The sequence below is a fragment of the Argopecten irradians genome, chromosome 15 (assembly GCF_041381155.1).
Source record: "Argopecten irradians isolate NY chromosome 15, Ai_NY, whole genome shotgun sequence".
Lineage (NCBI taxonomy): Eukaryota > Metazoa > Mollusca > Bivalvia > Pectinida > Pectinidae > Argopecten > Argopecten irradians.
Window position 1 is genome coordinate 32,717,996 of NC_091148.1, and position 26,594 is coordinate 32,744,589.

Genomic DNA, 26,594 nt, shown 5'->3' on the forward strand with positions numbered 1-26,594 from the left:
ACATGTTTTGTAATTCTAATATTGCCACAGTCGTATACGTATTTATACATATCCTATCTTACACGCTGTTTTTCAATTACTATAATATTTATTAATATTTATATGTTAAAATAAGTGAAAATTTAAACTGTATTGATATGTTATCAATTCTCTAAGTGCGCTCCTGAGTCTGTAAAATAAATTTAAGCAAGCATAACATACCACAGGCTCAAAAACAAACATGCAGCACGTCGTGGGGGCTGTCTTCAATGTTCTTAGCTGTTCATAATACGTGAAGCATAATGAACCGACCATCTGTTAAAACTGGTCGTAGGAAATATATCGTAGGAAAAAGCAGGATGAAATCTTTGAAAGAGTTGGTAAGTTTATCTATCAAAAAGGCTTAGCTTAGAAGGGGTGTTAAAGAAACGTAATCTTCCCATTTAATTAAGTTTTTATATAACTGGACGTTGTTAGCAGAAATATATTTTGACATCGCTTGTCCATTCTTTGAAATGTTTGATGGAGATAAGTAATACCAGAACACTCAACTTCAAAAACAAAAATTGTATATTTTGTTTGAACAATTAACGGATTTTGCTCCGAATAGAATAATATGTTTTCATCAAGAATTAAAATAATCCTGCTTCTCCGTGTTTTCATAACGAACGGGAGGCAACCCTATCCTACAGCCATCATGTAGTAAAGATAATGGAGGATATTTCCGTCCTATTATCCGGTTTCATAGGATGCCATTATTTATACACAGGAGTTATCTTCATAAATAAATAGATAAAATATTTAAATGTATATTATATACATCAAGCATGTACACAGTGTTTCCGCTGCCAACAAGACCAATCGGTTGTGTCTAGTGACATCGGTTAGAATTCAAATGGAGTTTATAAATTATTTGCTTCACTCTGTTTCAGAAAGACTGATTGGGTTCCCATTGGTGAGATATTACAGACATGATAGGGTTTAAGGATGGAATCAAACCGGGATTCATACATAAAAATGGATCTCGGCGATAACGAACATCTCAACAAATGCAAGAACAAGGATTTCGAAGAGGAATTTTTAAAGTGGATGAACGAATTTAAAGAAATTTCATTGAAAGGTAGATGTACCCCGTTATATCAAGTGTAAGTTGTTGAAAATTGTTATTTATTTTTTGACAGATCGGTGTGAAGTAACCTGCGTGAGTGTACACAACACAATTAGTTTAACTTGACAACACACTTAAGGGAGATATGGCCAAATGATTTCCTTGACCCCTAGATCTGCTCACATGTTATAAGTGCTCGTCATTGCTCGTCAAGTAATTAATAGATAAACATAGTGTATACCAGAGCCCAGTTTCAGCAACATTTCTTCACTTTAAGGAATTCCTTAACCTAAATTTCCCATGGGAAAGCCTCACATAAGTAAAGGGAAAATCTTAAGTTAAGGAGCTTTCCTTAAATTCTGTAATGTTTTCCTGGATAATTTTAAGTTAAGGGATTCATTAAATTTAAGGAATGTTGATAAAACTGGGCTCAGTTATAGAAAATAAACTTAGCATACATCGATTGCTATGAGGTAACATTATCCCATGTCTCACACTACACAAAGATAATATAATCGTCTCGTTGTGACTGTAGGTCGGACGTTTTTTCCGCAGTAATGTTGACTTTCTGTTATCACCAAAACGTATTACTTCCTATAACGACCATAGCCATTTTTTTCCAATGTAAGGTGGACAGGGACATCTCAATCCGAGAGAAAGATTTTGGCTGGTCAACCCGAGGGTTGCCGAGGGTTGATGGTCAAAATCCGTCACAAGGGTTGAGATATCCCTGTCCACCTGACAGGCCCATGTAAGATTCTTTTTCTCCCATACTTTAACGAGAAATGGTGAAGAATTCAGTTGATATGAACGTCGCTGTGCGTAAAATTGGTGACCGCATTTATTGATGACGTCACTATCTAGCGCGTGTGAGCTGTCTTTTCCCTACCCCGGTAAAAGACAGAGTTATTTTTCCCTAGCGACCGCGGGATAACCGTGTCAAGTATGGGAGAAAACAAAATCTTTGTTTTTTTGCATGTGACATTTAGTTTGTTCTACTTTCAATGCTCGTGATATTGTGGAGTAGAAATGAAAATCAATATACACGAAGCCTCTTGAAATGGTTTTAACCTAAATAATAATAATAAAAACAAATGTTATGCAGATGTGAAGTGAGTGATGCACTAAATCTTTTCATGAACTTGCTGAGAAAACACTATTGCCTTCTCAGCATAATTGAAATGATCATTTCAAACTATACTACCATTTCTCTTTTCTTTAAATCGTAGAGACGAATCATCTTCATCGTAGAAATAAAGAGAAGCATAACTGTAGGAAGAAATACCCGAATCAACAGAAAGTGAAGCCGAAAGTCAAAAAGGAAACCAAAGACAGAAAGCACGAGATAAATCCAGATCTTGTACTGGAGTACCATAAATTGTTGAACTTCTACAGGAAGTCGTCAGAGAGGACATGTGAGTAAATCAAATGCAAAGGCATTCGTGGTGCCTGCTATCCCATTGCATGATAGGAATGTTTTCTTATCCCATTGCATGATAGGAATGTTTTCTTTCTTCTTACTAACTTCTCTCTTGACACCTCCTCACGTTTGGCTTTAAGTTGGAAATTAGACTTTGATTTCAGTCCCTGGCTAAGATACACAAAAGTTTTTAAAGTTTCTGTTCTCGCTTTTCGCTCAGCGTAAACGGAGTGGAACGACTGGTTCGCCTGTTATCAGTATAATGTGAATATATAACATGAAATGTGCGTTGTGTTGTAACTTTCCTAGTTTCCGCGGTGGCTGTGAGACCAAGAATATAGAAACAGTTTCATAAAATTAAGTTTATATAATTTAGGTTTTATATAATTTAGGTTCTATGTAATTGGGGTTTTACATAATATAGGTTTTATATAGTTTAGGTTTTATGTAATTTGGGTTTTATGTGATTAAGGTTTTATACAGTGTAGGTTTTATATAATAGTTACCATTGCTCCATAGGCTAACCATGAGTATGTCTATCCACGAAATGATATCCCATTAACCAAAAGGTGAGTATAATATCATAATAACCAAAAGGTGAGTATAATATCACATTAACCAAAAGGTGAGTATAATATCATAATAACCAAAAGGTGAGTATAATATCACATTAACCAAAAGGTGAGTATAATATCACATTAACCAAAAGGTGAGTATAATATCACATTAACCAAAAGGTGAGTATAATATCACAAGGTGAGTATAATATCACATTAACCAAAAGGTGAGTATAATATCACATTAACCAAAAGGTGAGTATAATATCACATTAACCAAAAGGTGAGTATAATATCACATTAACCAAAAGGTGAGTATAATATCACATTAACCAAAAGGTGAGTATAATATCACATTAACCAAAAGGTGAGTATAATATCACATTAACCAAAAGGTGAGTATAATATCACATTAACCAAAAGGTGAGTATAATATCACATTAACCAAAAGGTGAGTATAATATCACATTAACCAAAAAGTGAGTATAATATCACATTAACCAAAAGGTGAGTATGATATCACATTAACCAAAAGGTGAGTATAATATCACATTAACCAAAAGGTGAGTATAATATCACATTAACCAAAAGGTGAGTATAATATCACATTAACCAAAAGGTGAGTATAATATCACATTAACCAAAAGGTGAGTATAATATCACATTAACCAAAAGGTGAGTATAATATCACATTAACCAAAAGGTGAGTATAATATCACATTAACCAAAAGGTGAGTATAATATCACATTAACCAAAAGGTGAGTATAATATCACATTAACCAAAAGGTGAGTATAATATCACATTAACCAAAAGGTGAGTATAATATCACATTAACCAAAAGGTGAGTATAATATCACATTAACCAAAAACATTAACCAAAAGGTGAGTATAATATCACATTAACCAAAAGGTGAGTATAATATCACATTAACCAAAAGGTGAGTATAATATCACATTAACCAAAAGGTGAGTATAATATCACATTAACCAAAAGGTGAGTATAATATCACATTAACCAAAAGGTGAGTATAATATCACATTAACCAAAAGGTGAGTATAATATCACATTAACCAAAAGTGAGTATAATATCACATTAACCAAAAGGTGAGTATAATATCACATTAACCAAAAGGTGAGTATAATATCACATTAACCAAAAGGTGAGTATAATATCACATTAACCAAAAGGTGAGTATAATATCACATTAACCAAAAGGTGAGTATAATATCACATTAACCAAAAGGTGAGTATAATATCACATTAACCAAAAGGTGAGTATAATATCACATTAACCAAAAGATGAGTATAATATCACATTAACCAAAAGGTGAGTATAATATCACATTAACCAAAAGGTGAGTATAATATCACATTAACCAAAAGGTGAGTATAATATCACATTAACCAAAAGGTGAGTATAATATCACAATAACCAAAAGGTGAGTATAATATCACATTAACCAAAAGGTGAGTATAATATAACATTAACCAAAAGGTGAGTATAATATCACATTAACCAAAAGGTGAGTATAATATCACATTAACCAAAAGGTGAGTATAATATCACATTAACCAAAAGGTAACCAAAAGGTGAGTATAATATCACATTAACCAAAAGGTGAGTATAATATAACATTAACCAAAAGGTGAGTATAATATCACATTAACCAAAAGGTGAGTATAATATCACATTAACCAAAAGGTGAGTATAATATAACATTAACCAAAAGGTGAGTATAATATCACATTAACCAAAAGGTGAGTATAATATCACATTAACCAAAAGGTGAGTATAATATCACATTAACCAAAAACATTAACCAAAAGGTGAGTATAATATCACATTAACCAAAAGGTGAGTATAATATCACATTAACCAAAAGGTGAGTATAATATCACATTAACCAAAAGGTGAGTATAATATAACATTAACCAAAAGGTGAGTATAATATCACATTAACCAAAAGGTGAGTATAATATAACATTAACCAAAAGGTGAGTATAATATCACATTAACCAAAAGGTGAGTATAATATCACATTAACCAAAAGGTGAGTATAATATCACATTAACCAAAAACATTAAAAAAGATGAGTATAATATCACATTAACTAAAAAAGGTGAGTATAATATCACATTAACCAAAAGGTGAGTATAATATCACATTAACCAAAAGGTGAGTATAATATCACATTAACCAAAAGGTGAGTATAATATCACATTAACCAAAAGGTGAGTATAATATAACATTAACCAAAAGGTGAGTATAATATCACATTAACCAAAAGGTGAGTATAATATCACATTAACCAAAAGGTGAGTATAATATCACATTAACCAAAAGGTGAGTATAATATCACATTAACCAAAAGGTGAGTATAATATCACATTAACCAAAAGGTGAGTATAATATCACATTAACCAAAAGGTGAGTATAATATCACATTAACCAAAAGGTGAGTATAATATCACATTAACCAAAAAAGGTGAGTATAATATCACATTAACCAAAAGGTGAGTATAATATCACATTAACCAAAAGGTGAGTATATAATATCACATTAACCAAAAGGTGAGTATAATATAAACATTAACCAAAAGGTGAGTATAATATCACATTAACCAAAAGGTGAGTATAATATAATAACCAAAAGGTGAGTATAATATCACATTAACCAAAAAGGTGAGTATAATATCACATTAACCAAAAGGTGAGTATAATATCACATTAACCAAAAGGTGAGTATAATATCACATTAACCAAAAGGTGAGTATTATATAACATTAACCAAAAGGTGAGTATAATATCACATTAACCAAAAGGTGATATTAATATATCACATTAACCAAAAGGTGAGTATAATATCACATTAACCAAAAGGTGAGTATAATATACATTAACCAAAAGGTGAGTATAATATCACATTAACCAAAAGGTGAGTATAATCAACATTAACCAAAAGGTGAGTATAATATCACATTAACCAAAAGGTGAGTATAATATCACATTAACCAAAAGGTGAGTATAATATCACATTAACCAAAAGGTGAGTATAATATCACATTAACCAAAAGGTGAGTATAATATCACATTAACCAAAAGGTGAGTATAATATCACATTAACCAAAAGGTGAGTATAATATCACATTAACCAAAAGGTGAGTATAATATCACATTAACCAAAAGGTGAGTATAATATCACATTAACAAAAGGTGAGTATAATATACATTAACCAAAAGGTGAGTATAATATCACATTAACCAAAAGGTGAGTATAATATCACATTAACCAAAAGGTGAGTATAATATCACATTAACCAAAAGGTGAGTATAATATCACATTAACCAAAAGGTGAGTATAATATCACATTAACCAAAAGGTGAGTATAATATCACATTAACCAAAAGGTGTAGTATAATATCACATTAACCAAAAGGTGAGTATAATATCACATTAACCAAAAGGTGAGTATAATATCACATTAACCAAAAGTGAGTATAATATCACATTAACCAAAAACATTAACCAAAAGGTGAGTATAATATCACATTAACCAAAAGGTGAGTATAATATAACATTAACCAAAAGGTGAGTATAATATCACATTAACCAAAAGGTGAGTATAATATAACATTAACCAAAAGGTGAGTATAATATCACATTAACCAAAAGGTGAGTATAATATCACATTAACCAAAAGGTGAGTATAATATCACATTAACCAAAAGGTGAGTATAATATCACATTAACCAAAAGGTGAGTATAATATAACATTAACCAAAAGGTGAGTATATTAACCAAATAACATTAACCAAAAGGTGAGTATAATATCACATTAACCAAAAGGTGAGTATAATATCACATTAACCAAAAGGTGAGTATAATATAACATTAACCAAAAGGTGAGTATAATATCACATTAACCAAAAGGTGAGTATAATATCACATTAACCAAAAGGTGAGTATAATATCACATTAACCAAAAGGTGAGTATAATATCACATTAACCAAAAGGTGAGTATAAAATCATAATTAACCAAAAGGTGAGTATAATATCACATTAACCAAAAGGTGAGTATAATATCACATTAACCAAAAGGTGAGTATAATATCACATTAACCAAAAGGTGAGTATAATATAACATTAACCAAAAGGTGAGTATAATATCACATTAACCAAAAGATGAGTATAATATCACATTAACCAAAAGGTGAGTATAATATCACATTAACCAAAAGGTGAGTATAATATCACAATAACCAAAAGGTGAGTATAATATCACATTAACCAAAAGGTGAGTATAATATCACATTAACCAAAAGGTGAGTATAATATCACATTAACCAAAAGGTGAGTATAATATCACATTAACCAAAAGGTGAGTATAATATCACATTAACCAAAAGGTGAGTATAATATCACATTAACCAAAAGGTGAGTATAATATCACATTAACCAAAAGGTGAGTATAATATCACATTAACCAAAAGGTGAGTATAATATCACATTAACCAAAAGGTGAGTATAATATCACATTAACCAAAAGGTGAGTATAATATCACATTAACCAAAAGGTGAGTATAATATCACATTAACCAAAAGGTGAGTATAATATCACATTAACCAAAAGGTGAGTATAATATCACATTAACCAAAAGGTGAGTATAATATCACATTAACCAAAAGGTGAGTATAATATCACATTAACCAAAAGGTGAGTATAATATCACATTAACCAAAAGATGAGAGAGTATAATATCACATTAACCAAAAGGTGAGTATAATATAACATTAACCAAAAGGTGAGTATAATATCACATTAACCAAAAGGTGAGTATTATATCACATTAACCAAAAGATGAGAGAGTATAATATCACATTAACCAAAAGGTGAGTATAATATAACATTAACCAAAAGGTGAGTATAATATAACATTAACCAAAAGATGAGTATAATATCACATTAACCAAAAGGTGAGTATAATATCACATTAACCAAAAGGTGAGTATAATATCACATTAACCAAAAGGTGAGTATAATATCACATTAACCAAAAGGTGAGTATAATATCACATTAACCAAAAGGTGAGTATAATATCACATTAACCAAAAGGTGAGTATAATATCACATTAACCAAAAGGTGAGTATAATATCACATTAACCAAAAGGTGAGTATAATATCACATTAACCAAAAGGTGAGTATAATATCACATTAACCAAAAGGTGAGTATAATATCAATAACCAAAAGGTGAGTATAATATCACATTAACCAAAAGGTGAGTATAATATCACATTAACCAAAAGGTGAGTATAATATCACATTAACCAAAAGGTGAGTATAATATCACATTAACCAAAAGGTGAGTATAATATCACATTAACCAAAAGGTGAGTATAATATCACATTAACCAAAAGGTGAGTATAATATCACATTAACCAAAAGGTGAGTATAATATCACATTAACCAAAAGGTGAGTATAATATCACATTAACCAAAAGGTGAGTATAATATCACATTAACCAAAAGGTGAGTACCAAAAGGTGAGTATAATATCACATTAACCAAAAGGTGAGTATAATATCACATTAACCAAAAGGTGAGTATAATATCACATTAACCAAAAGGTGAGTATAATATCACATTAACCAAAAGGTGAGTATAATATCACATTAACCAAAAGGTGAGTATAATATCACATTAACCAAAAGTGAGTATAATATCACATTAACCAAAGGTGAGTATAATATCACATTAACCAAAAGGTGAGTATAATATCACATTAACCAAAAGGTGAGTATAATATCACATTAACCAAAAGGTGAGTATAATATCACATTAACCAAAAGGTGAGTATAATATCACATTAACCAAAAGGTGAGTATAATATCACATTAACCAAAAGGTGAGTATAATATCACATTAACCAAAAGGTGAGTATAATATCACATTAACCAAAAGGTGAGTATAATATCACATTAACCAAAAGGTGAGTATAATATCACATTAACCAAAAGGTGAGTATAATATCACATTAACCAAGGTGAGTATAATATCACATTAACCAAAAGGTGAGTATAATATAACATTAACCAAAAGATGAGAGTATATAATATCACATTAACCAAAAGGTGAGTATAATATCACATTAACCAAAAGGTGAGTATAATATCACATTAACCAAAAGGTGAGTAATGATATAATATCACATTAACCAAAAGGTGAGTATAATATCACATTAACCAAAAGGTGAGTATAATATCACATTAACCAAAAGGTGAGTATAATATCACATTAACCAAAAGGTGAGTATAATATCACATTAACCAAAAGATGAGTATAATATAACATTAACCAAAAGGTGAGTATAATATCACATTAACCAAAAGGTGAGTATAATATCACATTAACCAAAAGGTGAGTATAATATCACATTAACCAAAAGGTGAGTATAATATCACATTAACCAAAAGGTGAGTATAATATCACATTAACCAAAAGGTGAGTATAATATCACATTAACCAAAAGGTGAGTATAATATCACATTAACCAAAAGGTGAGTATAATATCACATTAACCAAAAGGTGAGTATAATATCACATTAACCAAAAGGTGAGTATAATATATCACATTAACCAAAAGGTGAGTATAATATCACATTAACCAAAAGGTGAGTATAATATAACATTAACCAAAAGGTGAGTATAATATCACATTAACCAAAAGGTGAGTATAATATCACATTAACCAAAAGGTGAGTATAATATAACATTAACCAAAAGGTGAGTATAATATCACATTAACCAAAAGGTGAGTATAATATAACATTAACCAAAAGGTGAGTATAATATAACATTAACCAAAAGGTGAGTATAAATCACATTAACCAAAAGGTGAGTATAATATCACATAACCAAAAGGTGAGTATAATATCACATTAACCAAAAGGTGAGTATAATATCACATTAACCAAAAGGTGAGTATAATATAACATTAACCAAAAGGTGAGTATAATATAACATTAACCAAAAGGTGAGTATAATATCACATTAACCAAAAGGTGAGTATAATATCACATTAACCAAAAGGTGAGTATAATATCACATTAACCAAAAGGTGAGTATAATATCACATTAACCAAAATGTGAGTATAATATCACATTAATCAAAAGGTGAGTATAATATCACATTAACCAAAAGGTGAGTATAAAATCACATTAACCAAAAACATTAACCAAAAGGTGAGTATAATATAACATTAACCAAAAGGTGAGTATGATATCACATTAACCAAAAGGTGAGTATAATATCACATTAGCCAAAAGGTGAGTATAATATCACATTAACCAAAATGTGAGTATAATATCACATTAACCAAAAGGTGAGTATGATATCACATTAACCAAAAGGTGAGTATGATATCACATTAACCAAAATGTGAGTATATCACATTAACCAAAAGGTCAGTATGATATCACATTAGTCAAAAGGTGAGTATAATATCACATTAACCAAATGGTCGGTATAATATCATATTGACCAAAAGGTCGGCATTATACAAATATAGCATTTTGATGAGGTCGATATATGGTTATATCGACCATATAAAAAATATTGACCGAGGACGTAGTTTAATTTAAGAACAACATACGAAAACAGTATCAATTTAGGGACTTTATGCTTTTATTATAAAGACCCGGTATATGCGTGTTTGTAAGTTGAATACATGTGCATGTGGCCCATTATATACCTGTAGCTCGATGTCTTCAGGTCACAATCAATTGAATGTATAGTTTCTCCTCCGTTGAAATAATCCACTTCGACGTCAAACATATATTAAAAGATTCAGATTGACTTTAAGATACATTCTCTTATGTTAAGTACTTCATTCTGTAAAACAAAAATCGTATACTTTACTTTACACTAGGATTAGCCTAGGCCAAATGTTGGTACTAGGTGGAATTTAAAAAAAAGAGGCATCCAACGTATTCACTATTCAATGGCTCCAGACGCTTAATTAAATGTTATTCGATTATTTTCTACTCTCCTACCGTGTTTATGTTGAAAATTTGAAAGCTTAAACTGTAGTCATCAGTTGAAAGTCATCATCATCTTTGTTAGAATCCGAAACAATCAACGTCGTCTGTCACATTTTGTGGTTACGCTTCAAACTCAGGTCATCAAAGCGTTTGTTTCAAAGCGCCAGGAACACCAAGCGTTTTGTCAACGTAGACGATACGATAACGTTATCTAAAAATAACCGTGCAATATACTTTTTTTATAAACTACTTCCGGAAAAATCGTGCAATATAGTTTTTATCGGTGATCACGTGGCGTGTTTTTGACCAATGAGAAGTGACAAAAAATCCAGTGTTGTCGAGGGATGGCATTGTACCCGAGTCGGAAACGATAGTCCCGCGGGAAACCATAGTCCCGCGACTATGGCTAAATAGTGCCCAGGGAATGAGCCAATGAAAACGCGAGAAAAAGTCACGTTAAGTACTAAATGTATTTAATTACGATGTAACAGATCATAATGATTGTTTTCGGAAAAAACATTCAACTATTTGGCATGTTATAAATACATTTACATAAAGAATGACAAACGTACGCTTTCATATAAATGTATATTTGTAGGTCCAAAGCAGGTCCATTAAACAATTAAGTAACAGAACATACCAGGCTGTCAATATCACAGGCGTTGTGTCTTGAATAGAACTATTGTAGGTTCAAATTAAAACAGGCTTTGTCATTCCATTATCTCAGTGTAACCGGATGAATAATATAGCTTCTATATATTGTACAGCTGAACTGAATTCATTTGGTCAAATGTTGATAAAAACAATAGTGATAAGGGATTATGTGTCACTTTCTGATTGGCTACAAATTAGAACAAGAAGGTAAAATCCTAGAACGTCTTTTGATAAGATTAATCAAAACTTTCAATTAAAAACACAAACTTTTTAATCGTCCAAGATAAATTAGAATTGTTTTTATCTTCACCACAAATTAAAATCCCTCTAGCACTTCCTCCATCCCTATGCTCTGTTTTCTGTAGAGATTTCACATAAAAATATTAAAATTAAGCTATTACATCCAAACAAAACGCTACTAGCGACAAAGCCAGAACAGGATAGGTGTGAATTGTCAGGTAATATCCTGTCTCAGTATGTCCGTTAAGTAAGTTGGTGTGGGTAGTCATTGTCCTTCAAGGCATATATATAAGGAAAACAGCGCGCAAGTGGGTCGAGTCGTGAGCTCATTACAAAGTACACCGTCGCTTCAGTCTTATCTTTCCGTGTTAGGCTGTACATGTATAGGGGAATAGTCAAAGTCTCTTATCATTGTGTTTCATGAAGACCACCGAAATGCTTTCACTTATCCTCGCCGCGTCTTGGATAACCGTAGGTAAGTTGGAGGATTTTGGTTTCTGTGAACCAAATAATTTTCGCGTTTTCATGTCCGACAACTTCTTCGAGACGATTTCATTTCACGATATATATATTTTCTCTATTGTTCTAGCGGTTCAATGTTTTTCGCGCGAATTTACCTTCGCGGATTTTCAATTGCTAATTACGCACAAATTATCGAAAAATAGCTGGTTCACCGTAAATGTTTATCCCATTGTTTGAAATGAATAGATAGTGACACGATGATTATTTGAAAGAATCAAAGTATATTTTTTACGCCAATGCCGTTTTATTGGAGAAATACGTTACCATACCTGCCACAATTTTCCATTGAAAAGCCCTTCAACCGTAATCGAAGGTTCTGTTGTTTGTCGTAGCAACACATTACCTCTTTTTGCCTTCATTTTTATCATGACTGGCTTTTATGTACGAGGTGTTTTACACGGTATTTTCCGCAGTTGCTACCATTTATTGTTACCGCTTGTTTTAGCTCATTTTCACCGCCATGTTCTGACACGTGGCGACGTATTTACATTAAGCATTGTAACTTTCGTTACCTTGAGTTTTAATGATCGCTTACATTTCTGTGTAGAACGTCTGCAGACTTTAAAACTTTCTTTGCGGTTTTCGCAAGTGAATTTTCGTATTAATTTTATTTTTACTGTGTTTTGGTGTTCGTTGACAATATCGGCGTACATAGCCGTGCTAGCGTTTACCAAGTCTACCGATGTGTGCGATCATTGTCATTGTGTTGCCGACTCCTATCTTTCATGCTAGCTGTGCTGGTCCTGCTCTACGATTTATTTATTTGCTTGTACGGTGGCGCGACTCCTAGTCGCCCGTACTTAGTTTGGAAGGTCAAATATTGCGACAAAGGTAGAGGCTATTTACGGCAGCTCTATGAACTCGTGGGTAAATAGCCTTAACCTAACCTTTGCCTTCTAGACTGGAGGTTTTGTAGGCATCCCCTCATTCCAGATTCAGAATGATTCTCTGACGGAATAGCCTGGCTCAGGGTTGACCGCATTGTCTTGAACCTCTCGAAAGACTTTTCAGAACTAGTCGTCATGTAGGAGTGTGAACTAGTCATCAGTCACCTCTGTTGTTCCGGTGTTTGAGCAGCTTCTGGTCCATTAGAGGATCCTTGCCCGACTTGGACCGGATGTTTCTTCTGGCAATACCTGCGGTTTACAGTTGGCCCACCAGCCCATCACCGTTGCTGGTTGTTGGTCTTTCTCCAACCCATGTCATGCTCCAGTCATTCTGTTACTGGCCTGGTTTACCGGTATTTGAAAACCTAACTTGTTCTCGGGTTCTGGGTCGATCGATCAGTCGGTTAACTTTCATCCGAAACCGTTCCCTAGTTAACCTAGCGTGCTTGTTCTTTAAATGGAACTGAATTATGGCAGTTAGGGTCCCAATCCGTACATGTTTTCCAAAAGAAATGACGGTTTAATTTGCTATAGCGCTGAATGCGCAGTTCCCTACCCATGTTCCTCCTGTTCCCGCCCAACCAGGCTTGGGCAGTAGATGCATAATGCATTCGCATTCCCCGCAATCTGCTAGACAGAGTGACTCAGAAGGTTAAAGAGCATAATGCATCCACGTCCTCAGATTCTCTACCTCCATGAGTTTAGGCTATCATTGGAGGCCTCTTCCTCAGGCAGGTTTTTCTGAAATATTATCTCGAAGCATCGCGAAATCGGTCAGGCCTTCCTACTCTGTCATCTCCTTATCCAGATAAAGAATTTTCAGCGATTGGTTTAGTGACAGGAAGATTTACCCAAAGGCTTGTGTTTAGACGATTGCTGATTATAAGCAATACGGGCCCTGATGATATGGTCTTTTGTGGTTTTTTCAGCTTTTGCAGGCACCTTCAGTAACCCGACCTGTGGGCCTGGGCGTACGACTATAGTTCACCTGTTCGAGTGGAAATGGACCGATATAGCCAAAGAATGTGAGAGGTTCCTGGGACCGATGGGCTTCTGTGGAGTGCAGGTGATTGTTTATACAAACTCTTCAGTAATATAGCATAAAACTATATACGTCGGAGCTGGTACAATTGAACGTAAACGTCGAAATTCAGTTCATGTTTGTATCATTTACCAAATACCTAGTTATTACCAACCCTATTTTCACTTTATATGGGTTCTACAACGAAGTGGTAGAAAGATTTTATAAACCGTCGGTTGCTCGATTAGACTTAACATCTGCTTAACAGCGGGTGTTATTTTAAGAATATATGCAATGTGTTGCATGTTTGATGTCTGTTTCAAAGACTGTGTGTTGCCGTAAAAAGGATCTATAGTGAAATTTTTTTTTGCCACTTGACATTCAAAACGCATATTATAAAACATTTTCAGATCTCGCCTCCCAATGAAAATCGCCTCGTTCAGAACAGACCGTGGTGGGAGAGATACCAGCCCGTCAGCTACAAACTCCAGACAAGGAGTGGTACCGAGGACCAACTCCGGGACATGATCAGCAGGTGTAACAACGTTAATGTCAGGTAGGTTTATATCGTAAGGTCAAGGTCGGGACATGTTCAACAGGTGTAACAACGATAACGTCAGATAAGTTTATATCGTAAGGTCAAGGTCGGAACATGTTCAACAGGTGTAACAATGATAGCATCAGGTAGGTTGTATCGTAAGGTCAAGGTCGGGACATGTTCAACAGGTGTAACAACGTTAACGTCAGGTAGGTTTATATCGTAAGGTCAAGGTCGGGACATTATCAACAGGTGTAACAACGTTAATGTCAGGTAGGTTTATATCGTAAGGTCAAGGTCGGGACATGTTCAACAGGTGTAACAACGTTAATGTCAGGTAGGTTATATCGTAAGGTCAAGGTCGGGACATGTTCAACAGGTGTAACAACGTTAATGTCAGGTAGGTTTATATCGTAAGGTCAAGGTCGGAACATGATCAACAGGTGTAACAACGTTAACGTCAGGTAAGTTTATATCGTAAGGTCAAGGTCGGGACATGTTCAACAGGTGTAACAACGTTAATGTCAGGTAGGTTTATATCGTAAGGTCAAGGTCGGAACATGATCAACAGGTGTAACAACGTTAACGTCAGGTAAGTTTATATCGTAAGGTCAAGGTCGGGACATGTTCAACAGGTGTAACAACGTTAATGTCAGGTAGGTTTATATCGTAAGGTCAAGGTCGGAACATGATCAACAGGTGTAACAACGTTAACGTCAGGTAAGTTTATATCGTAAGGTCAAGGTCGGGACATGTTCAACAGGTGTAACAACGTTAACGTCAGGTAGGTTTATATCGTAAGGTCAAGGTCGGGACATGTTCAACAGGTGTAACAACGTCAACGTCAGGTAGGTTTATATCATAAGGTTAAGGTCGGGACATTATCAACAGGTGTAACAACGATAACGTCAGGTAAGTTTATATCGTACATGTAAGGTCAAGGTCGGGACATGTTTAACAGGTTAAACAACGATAACGTCAGGTAGATTTATATCGTAAGGTCAAGGTCGGGACATGATCACTTAGTGTAATAACGATAACGTCAGGTAGGTTTATATCGTAAGGTCAAGGTCGGAACATGATCAACAGGTGAAATAACGTCAACGTCAGATAGGTTTATATCGTAAGGTCAAGTTCGGGACATGTTCAACAGGTGTAACAACGTTAACGTCAGGTAGGTTTATATCGTAAGGTCAAGGTCGGGACCTGATCAGCGGGTGTAATAACGATAATATCAGATAGGTTTATATCGTAAGGTCAAGGTCGGGTAGGTAACATGACAAAGTTTAGGTCAGATAGGTTTATATTGTAAGGTCAAGGTCGGGTAGGTAACATGACAAAGTCTAGGTCGGGAAGGTTTATAATTTTTTATGTTAACATTACAAATTCAAAGGAGGAAAGATTTAACATTACAATGTCAAGGTCGGTTAAAATCAACGTTAAGTTTACGTTACAATGAGGTTAATGTCAGTCTTTAAAAACAAACACATGAGATATGTCCATGATCATTATACTGTTACATGAACGAATAACAGAAATGAGAAACCAGCAGCTAAATTCAAAACACAATTTTAATTATATATACAATATTATACAGAGATGGTTTACAATATCTGAAGTAATTGGTGGTGGTACAAGAGTAATACGATGATTTAAAGTGTTACTTATCTGTATGCGAATGTCCTGGTATAATCCTTGATCCTTCCAGGTTTCAAATTAACAATCACAAATCCAGGAGGAAAATGAATGTCCACAGATGATTTGTAAAGTTCCAGGCAATATGAATAAATCCACACAAAGTGTTGTAATAATCCACAGATAAAGTCACAATAACTCTCCCAATAGAATCTTATATGGCGCTGTACAATTCTTGATATGTCTTATTACAGGTCTCATTACAGTTCTGATTAGCCTTGGGCAGCTGGAGTATATATAGCTAAACCCTAATTCAAGAATATTGGAGAACCTTCTACTTCTAGAAATATCTAACTAAAAACAGTAAACAAGTAAACACACAGAACTTTCTGGAAATAGATCATTCTAGATCTCTACTTATAATCAACATGTTTACAAACATATTTGTTTATACGATGATAATATTCTATAGTTCTATAACCTAAATTAATTATGTGAACTTTATAGGATGTATTGATAATATAGCTATAGGAGTTATCTCCCCTATCTAATAACTACATGTATTTAGTGTCATACATAACACACCCCTCCTTAAAGAAAAGAAAGTTTTCTTGAAAAGGAAACTTTCTTGACATATTTAGTCATATTTAAATCCTTGATAAAGCATCAGCTAGAATATTGTCTTTCCCTTTGATATGTTTGATGTCAAGATTGTACTCTTGCAAAGTCAAACTCCACCTGAGAATTCTTTGATTTTTGTTTTTCATTTTTCCAATGAATGTTAAAGGGTTGTGGTCGGTGAAGACCAACACAGGCACAACTGTAGTGCAGAGATACACATCAAATTGGTTCAAGGCCAAAATCAATGCTAAACATTCTTTCTCAATGGTGGAATAATTTCTCTGGTGTTTGTCAAACTTTCTCGAGAAATAACAAATTGGATGGTCAATTTGTTCAGAACCTTCTTGCATCAAAACAGCACCAACACCTACATCACTGGCGTCAACAAACAGTTTAAACTGTTTATTAAAATCTGGAGCAGTCAGAATTGGTGAGTTCGATAGTATGGCTTTCAATTTCTCAAAGGCAGACTTACATTCGTCTGACCAAACAAATTTGACATTTTTCTTTAACAAAGCAGTAAATGGAGCTGCTATAACAGAGAAATTTTGACAAAATTTTCTGTAGTATCCAGCCATACCAAGAAACCTCATCAGCTCTCTCTTGCCTCCAGGAGCTGGAAAATCTATAATTGATTCTACTTTGGCCTGAACAGGTTTAACCTGCCCCTGTCCTACAACATGGCCTAAAAATTCAACAGTTGCATGACAAAATTCACATTTCAATAAGTTTACAGTCAATTTCATGGTAGTGAGTCTCTCGAAGAATTCGCGAATCCCGCGTAGATGGTCTTCCCACGTGTCGTGGTAGTTTATGACGTCATCAATGTATCCATCGCAGCCTTCCAGGTCTGATATCACGCTGTTAAGAAGACGTTGAAATGTTGCCGGGGCATTCTTCATACCAAACGGCATAACTTTGTACTGGTACAAACCTTGTGAAGTTACAAATGCAGACACTTCTTTGGCTCTTTCTGTTAATGGCACCTGCCAATATCCTTTCAACAGGTCAAACTTGCTAACATACTTGGCTTTGCCAACTTTGTCAATACACGAGTCAATCCTTGGAATTGGATAAGAGTCTGTTTTACTGACAGAGTTAACTTTTCTGAAGTCAGTACAGAACCGGTATGTCTTATCTGGCTTTGGCACCAGAACACATGGAGAGCTCCATTCACTTTTGCTTGGTTCAATAATATCATTGTCCAACATGTATTGAATTTCTTTCTTTAAGTGTTCTTCTTTCAAAGGATTGACACGGTAAGGATGTTGCTTGACAGGTGGCGCATCGCCTACATCCACGTCATGATAGATAGCATCTGTTTTACCTGGTGCATCCGGAAACAAATGCTTAAACTCAAGTATCAAATCTTTCAGTTCATTGCGTTCCTTTTCTGATAGATGACATAGTTTCTTGTCCAAGTTCGCGAGCACATCTGAGTTCCGTAACTTAAGACCTCAGTCTAAACCTACATCTTGTACACCACCATCTAAGTCTAATTTACAAATATCAGCTGTACTTTCACTTTGTGATGGTACAGAGGCTAAAGTAGCAATAGGTTGAGAGGTCTTGCTCTCTTCTCTATCTACATATTTCTTAAGCATATTAACATGACATAATTGAGTTTTCTTGCGCCTCCCTGGAGTTTGTACAATGTAGTTAACATCATCGACCTTTTTCTCAACAACGTAAGGTCCAAAATATCTAGCTTGCAAAGGCTGACCCGGTATTGGTAATAGAGCCAAAATTTTGTCACCTGGATCAAAACTTCTTGCACGGGCATCTTTATCATACCATGTTTTCATTTTGGTTTGAGTAACGGCCAAATTTTCTTTTGCCAGTTCACATGCCCTTGTCAACCTTTGCTTAAAGTTAGACATATACTCTAAGAGATTCACTTTAGAATCTTCGTCCAAAATTTTGTCTTTTAAAATTTTCAAAGGACCACGTACAGTATGTCCAAACACAAGTTCAAAGGGACTGAAGCCAAGAGATTCTTGTTCATATTCTCTAACGCCAAACAACAACATGTGTATACCTTCGTCCCAATCTCTTTTGTTTTCAAAACAATAAGATCTCATCATATTCTTCAATGTCTGATAAAAACGTTCTAAAGCACCTTGAGACTCTGGATGATAAGCACTAGACTTATACTGCTTGATCTGGAGCTGGTACATGACTTGTTGAAAAATACCAGACATGAAATTCGAACCTTGGTCCGATTGGACAGCTTTTGGAAGACCAACCAATGTAAAGAATTTAACCAAAGCCTTGACTATGTTAGGGGCCTTGATATTTCTGAGTGGAATGGCTTCAGGAAAGCGTGTGGAAGCACACATAATAGTAAAAGATACTCATTCCCAGACTTAGTTTTGGGTAGAGGACCTACACAGTCTATAATGACTCTACTAAATGGTTCCTCAAATGCTGGAATGGGGTGCAAAGGTGCAACAGGGATTTTCTGATTAGGTTTCCCTACCAACTGACAAGTATGACAAGACCTACAAAAATCAGCCACATCCCGTTTCAACTTGGGCCAAAAGAAGCGATCTAAGATCCTGTTATAAGTCTTGGTCACACCTAAATGCCCTGCCATAGGTACGTCATGAGACAAACTTAGAATATCTTGCCTATACCTCGGTGGGACAACTATTTGATTGACAACCTTCCAGTCTTCCTCGGGAGACACATCAGGGGGGCGCCACTTGCGCATCAACACACCTGACTGACGGAAGTAACAAACCGGGACTTTCTCAGCCTCTTCCTCACTCAAAGCTCGATTACACAATAAGGAGATTTCAGGATCTTTCTCCTGTTCTACTATAAGCTCCTCTCTAGACAAAGATGATTTACTCATCATGTCAGACAAAGAAGTACCCTTGTTAGGAACAACTCTATCACTATCAAAGTCTACAGGATTGCTCAAAAGATCACACTTGCTCCCGACATCCTCTATATCATGAGCCAAGAAAGTGTCACCTAACCCTGGACTATAATGATCCTCAACTACTGCAACATCAGAAACCTACTTACTCATTGAACGAGTTACAGCACAAGAAGGGAAAATACCAGGAAATTCCTGTTGAATAGTCTCAGCATCATCTGTTTTATCAGGGATACTGGACACTAAGGGATCTACCCTAACTTTCTCTCCAGCCAAGTCATTGCCTAAAATGAGCGACACGCCCTCTATGGGAAGTTCCGGTCTAACACCAATGGTGACAGGCCCAGTTACTAAGTCTGACTTTAAATAAACACAATGGAGAGGCACATTAACAAAACCTAACTCTACACCTTGAAGCAAAACACTACTACCAGATGAGGTCTCCTCAGACAAAGGCACTACGCCATCTAATATCAAAGAATGAGAAGCCCCAGTATCTCGCAAAATCTTCACAGGTTTCAAGTTGGTAATATCACTAGTAAGTGAAAAAAAACCTTCAGAGATGAAGGGAGAGTACTTCTCCAAGACACTATCAGACTCTGAGCTCTTAATTTCAACAGACACTTTAGAATCTTCCACAATATCACTAAGTTTCTGACTAGGCTTTGACATAGCTAACACAGAAGGAACTGACTGTTTACGCCTTTGCTCCTTACGCTGGAGAGAATAACATTCAGACATAGTATGCCCTACTTTCTTGCAGTAATTACAAACAGGACCAGATGGAGACCCCACACCTGCCCTATGATCTGTTTTAGAATCAGACTTAGTCTTATCACCTAATTTAGGTTTGTCGATAGAAGGGCCACTAAAGGTTGGGTTCCTAGGCTGACCAAATTTACTAGTACCTGTGGTACTGCTTTTGTTTTGAGAACTGTTTTTAACAAATGAGACTTAGTGGGTGAGAGCGTAATCATCAGCCATTGTAGCTGCTTCACTAAGTGTTTCAGCTTTTCTCTCATCTAAATGAGTTTTTATGTTTGTGTGGACACAACGTTTAAACTCCTCTATCAAAAATAAATGCCTCAATTTACCAAAATCCTCATCAATTTCTTTAGAATCACACCACCTATTAAATAATTGTTCTTTTTCTCTGGCAAATTCTACATGAGTTTGTTCATCTCTCTTTCTCGAGTTTCGAAATTTCTGGCGGTAAGCCTCAGGAACTAACTCATAAGCTTTCAAAATAGCTTTCTTGACTACTTGGTAATTTGAAATCTCATCTACAGATAAAGAAGAATAAATGTTTCTAGCTTTACCAATCAAGACACCCTGAAGAAGCATTGTAAGCTTATCTTCAGGCCATTTCATACTATCAGCTATTTTCTCAAAATGCAGAAAATACTTGTCAACTTCTTTCTCTTGAAAAGGAGGAACTAACCTAATGTTTCTACTGACATCAAAACCTCTGTTTCCTTGTAAACCCCTAAAAGTTAGATTACTTGAACTGTCTTGAGAAGCTAGCTCTAATTCTTTCATTCTAAGTTCTGTTTCAGCTTGAATTTTCTGCTTCTCTAGCTCTAACATCTGATCTCTCTCGATCTCTTTTTCTTTTAATTCTCTTTCAATTTCTTTTTCTCTTAACTCTCTTTCTTTGTCTATTTCTTTTTCTCTTAACACTCTTTCTTTGTCTATTTCTTTTTCTCTTAACTCCTTTTCTATTTCTCTTTCTCTCATTTCTTTCTCTTTATCTATTTCCATTTGTCTTAGTTTCATTTCATGTTCAAGTTCCATTTGTCTAATTTGAATTTCTGAACTGACTGTTTCCTCTATACTATCTAATGCACTAGAGTCAAATTTGCCATTGTCAACAAAATATCTTATAATTACATTCCTAATTTCAGCTTTCCTCAAATTAGTTTTGATAGTAAGGCCTAAATGTTTACCCAATAACAGTAAATCCTTCTTACTAACTTGCAAAAGAATTTCCAGGGATGGCGCTTTAACAAACTGTTCTACCTGCATAGAAGTCATGTTTATCTAGCTGTTGGTTTCAAATGTAAACTCCAAGTTTGTACACAAATTTTGCAAATTTCTTAATTAAAGGGCCACTACCTTTCCGAAACGGCTTTTAATTTTTCAAATAGGAATGTAAAACGAGATCAATAATTTTGTAGAGTCGCAGAAGTTATTAACTATACGTTTACTAGCACACTTATCATCACCTTCGGAACTGTTTAATTAGAATAAATAAAATGTTAATTTTCATAACGCGGGTCGTTTTATGTTTCCCACCGTCGTCCTAAATGCCGCGCGGTAGTTGACTATCACTGCGCCAGACGGCAAAACAGCGAAATGAATCTTCACTGTTAACGTTCATTAGACAGGAAATCTTGCATATGTTTGGTGTTGTAACCTCATCTTAAGCCATCGATATATATTTTCTTTTGTTATTAATGTTTTTAAGAAACCTTTAAAGTTTTGCTCCGGAAAGGTAGTGTGCCTTTAATTTTTCCAAGTTAGAAACCAGCAGCTAAATTCAAAACACAATTTTAATTATATATACAATATTATACAGAGATGGTTTACAATATCTAAAGTAATTGGTGGTGGTACAAGAGTAATACGATGATTTAAAGTGTTACTTATCTGTATGCGAATGTGCTGGTATAATCCTTGATCCTTCCAGGTTTCAAATTAACAATAATCACAAATCCAGGAGGAAAATGAATGTCCACAGATGATTTGTAAAATTCCAGGCAATATGAATAAATCCACACAAAGTGTTGTAATAATCCACAGATAAAGTCACAATAACTCTCCCAATAGAGAGGTCAATACAGGTCTCATTACAGTTCTGATTAGCCTTGGGCAGCTGGAGTATATATAGCTAAACCCTAATTCAAGAATATTGGAGAACCTTCTACTTCTAGAAATATCTAACTAAAAACAGTAAACAAGTAAACACACAGAACTTTCTGGAAATAGATCATTCTAGATCTCTTCTTATAATCAACATGTTTACAAACATATTTGTTTATACGATGATAATATTCTAGAAAGTTCTATAACCTAAATTAATTATGTGAACTTTATAGGATGTATTGATAATATAGCTATAGGAGTTATCTCCTCTATCTAATAACTACATGTATTTAGTGTCATACATAACAATACTCACAACATTACGGAGATGACTTGTATGCAATAAAATCACAACATCGAAAAACATTTTCAGTCCCATAGAACTTTGATATTAAATGTGTTTATGATAATGATCTCATTTCAAAGAATCAAGTCTATCAAAATATAAAAAAGATATGCACATTAGGAAAGAAATGTCCTTAACTGTACGTTGTTAAGAAATTAAGTGTGAAAACACTTCTCTGTTACAGGGTATACGTCGATTCTGTGATAAATCACATGACGGGAACTGGCGGGTCAGGAACTGGAACCGCCGGATCCCACTGGGATGGAGACAGCCTCTCCTATCCCGGCGTCCCCTACTCCGCGTGGGATTTCAACACCGGAAACGAGTGCCACAGCTCCGACATGAACATTCACAACTACAACGACCCGACAGAGGTCCGAAACTGTCGACTGGTCAGTCTGGCTGATCTAAAACTCAGCAAGGACTACGTCCGTGGGGAGATCGCTCAGTACATGAATCATTTGATTGATCTTGGAGTCGCAGGATTCAGGATAGATGCTGCCAAACACATGTGGCCCGGCGATCTTAGGATTGTTTTCGGCAAACTTAAGAGTCTGAACTCTGGAGTGTTCGGTTCCGGAGCGAAGCCGTTTATCTTTCAGGAGGTTATTGATATGGGAGGAGAACCAATCAGTATGTCTGAGTATACAGGTATCGGCCGAGTTACCAACTTCATTTTTGGCGCAAAACTAGGACAAGTGTTCCGGAACGAAAACAAGGCGAGCTATCTCCACAACTGGGGCGAGGCTTGGGGGATGCCTAATTCTAACGACGCTGTGGTGTTTATTGATAACCATGACAACCAGAGAGGACATGGCGGAGGAGGTAAGACACATTGGTGGAAGTAAAACGTCTGTGTAGAATGATTATTTGCCTTAGAACCATTCATTTCCGCGAGGATGTGCGCATAATCATAACTGGCGGATCAAGATAGATCGGGCTAATTCATGCATTCCAGGCTGTGAAGTATTTAGAATTAATAACTTGTCACGGGATATTTTTTCTCTATTAGATTTGCTTATAAATACAACGAAGTCACTGTTGGAACAAAATGGTAAGTAAATAAAACATGTGGTTTTATTTCTGTGCATTTAGTGGAACAGTACTGAATCAGTGAAATCTTGCCATATTTTGTAATATCCTGGTATAGTGTGTTGATATCGCCTTCCACTCATGATCTGTCGTTTGTTCGAAAGCAGTTCTTGACGGTAATACTCAGGACTTACTAAAAGGTTCTTTCTCAAAGTTCACTATTTAAGTAGGACATATATGATTATGAGGCTGATCAGAAAATTAAATAGTTGACGCACTAGACAGTAACTATTCTGGTTAAATCCAGAGTTTCGGTTCCATTCTGATGCTCTACATTCAAGTCGATTAGAAAATCTGGTTTTATTCAGATTTGGTGGTCGCTAGTAATGCAAGTACTCTTTCTTAAAATGGATGTGTATATCAAATAATTTTGATTGACATCAATAGTTTACATTTTATTATTTCTACTTTAGGTGGTCCACTGACCCATTTCGAACCTCGCGCCTACAAACTCGCCACAGCCTTTATGATGGCCCATCCGTACGGCTTCCCCCGGCTCATGAGCAGCTTCAACTTCGACAGGTAGGACATCTGGTATCTCACTGTGAACTGGCGTGATTTTTAATGACACCATCAAACTTATATCAGACAATATCATAGTATTGAAAACACGCTGTACTGGCAACAATTATATACCGATATTTGCGTTTTAGATCAAACACGGACCAAGGCCCACCTGCTCACAACGACGTTATCAATGACGTCACAATCAACGCTGACAACACCTGTGGAAATGGTTGGGTAAGAAGGTTTCAGTTTTATTTTTTAACTTGGAACTAAACGAAAATCTGTGCGATTGTGGTTTATATTTGCCAATATTATCATAGGTTTCATTATAGAGGGTGCTGTACAAGTCATGGTTTGGTGTTAGAGATTTACAGTCATTGGACAATGTTAAAAAATAGAGGATAAAACTAAAGTTTTACTCAAAATCATTCTGCCACATTCTACCAAACCATGAAATGTCATGTAGGAGTAAGATAAGAAATGTGTCATATTTAGTCTCTCCTTTCGACAACGCAATTAGGGCACCAATTACAATTAAGTAATCTTTTTCAGACATGTGAACATCGCTGGAGACAGATCTACAATATGGTGGCCTTTAGGAACGTGGTAATGGGACAGAACTTACAACACTGGTGGGACAACGGAAACTATCAGATCGCCTTCGGTCGGGGCAACAAAGGCTTCATCGTTATGAACATGGACAATCACAATCTGGACCAAACCCTACAGACCGGACTTCCGGCGGGAACCTACTGTGACGTAATTTCCGGTAACTACGATGGTTCGAGTTGTTCTGGGACAGAGATCAACGTCGGAAGCGATGGCAACGCACATTTCAGCATCAGTAACAGCAGTGATGATCCTATGATCGCCATCCATGTCGGTAAGTGTGTTACGTGAATGGGTTGGATGTCATTTGATAGAATTTGCATAATTCCTCATATCTGGTGATTGACATGGTACCAATGCATTATCCAATTTCATTCTTATTGCACAGTTAGCAATAAGATTAAAGTCATTCTAATAAAAGCCAAAACAAACAGTGGCCAATATCAGCTCTGTGTAGAAGAGAAATGTACGCAAGACAGATTTGAGCAACGTATAACAATACCATCAGTAAAGGATCTAGCAAATTGATAGAAAAACGAAGCAGAAGATGTGCAGGAGGAATACATTGCTAGAGAAGGCATCAACCTAAGTATAAAATCGACTAAATGATAGCTGTCGATAGGACGTAAAATAATAAAAACCTAGTCATGTACATACCAGATTTTAACTTTCTCTTAATTGTTGTAGGAGCCAAGAAAGGACAAGCCAAGAGGGTAACAACGTGACGTCATCGAAATAACCATTCCTAACGACATTCTTTCATAGTTTACACGTCACCATCTTTTGGAATCGATTTTCCCAAATTGATTGTTACATTTCTACCCGTTCTTCTCATTCATTCTGACACCGAATAATCATCCATGAGAAATTTAATTATGAAATCATTTGTCGTTTGTTATTAATTCTTCCGATATCAATTTTTGTTTTGTTTACGAAGAAAAGATCCGACTAGGGAAAACATATTCAAAAACAAATTAAGGATGGTCGAGGCATCTCGCTAACCGCTTACCCTATCAGTTCCGCAACGATAGTCGGTTATCATGTTTGCCGTGTTAACCT

The 26,594-nt window shown here is 35.2% G+C and overlaps 1 protein-coding gene across 2 annotated transcripts; it reads left to right on the forward strand.

The window, feature by feature from the left end:
- Window positions 1-935: 935 nt before the first annotated feature.
- Window positions 936-26,416, forward strand: LOC138309697 (alpha-amylase). 2 transcript variants are annotated; one of them, XM_069250915.1, is made up of 9 exons: window positions 936-1,099; window positions 2,317-2,502; window positions 14,347-14,483; window positions 14,849-14,994; window positions 23,512-24,152; window positions 24,833-24,941; window positions 25,073-25,160; window positions 25,479-25,809; window positions 26,223-26,416. In XM_069250915.1, the coding sequence occupies exons 1-9, from the start codon at window positions 967-969 to the stop codon at window positions 26,258-26,260; spliced, it is 1,809 nt and encodes a 602-aa protein (XP_069107016.1). In that variant the 5' UTR covers window positions 936-966; the 3' UTR covers window positions 26,261-26,416. The 2 variants fall into 2 exon arrangements, with proteins under 2 accessions (XP_069107016.1, XP_069107017.1); XM_069250916.1 differs by lacking the exons at window positions 936-1,099; window positions 2,317-2,502 and adding an exon at window positions 12,306-12,483.
- Window positions 26,417-26,594: the final 178 nt, after the last annotated feature.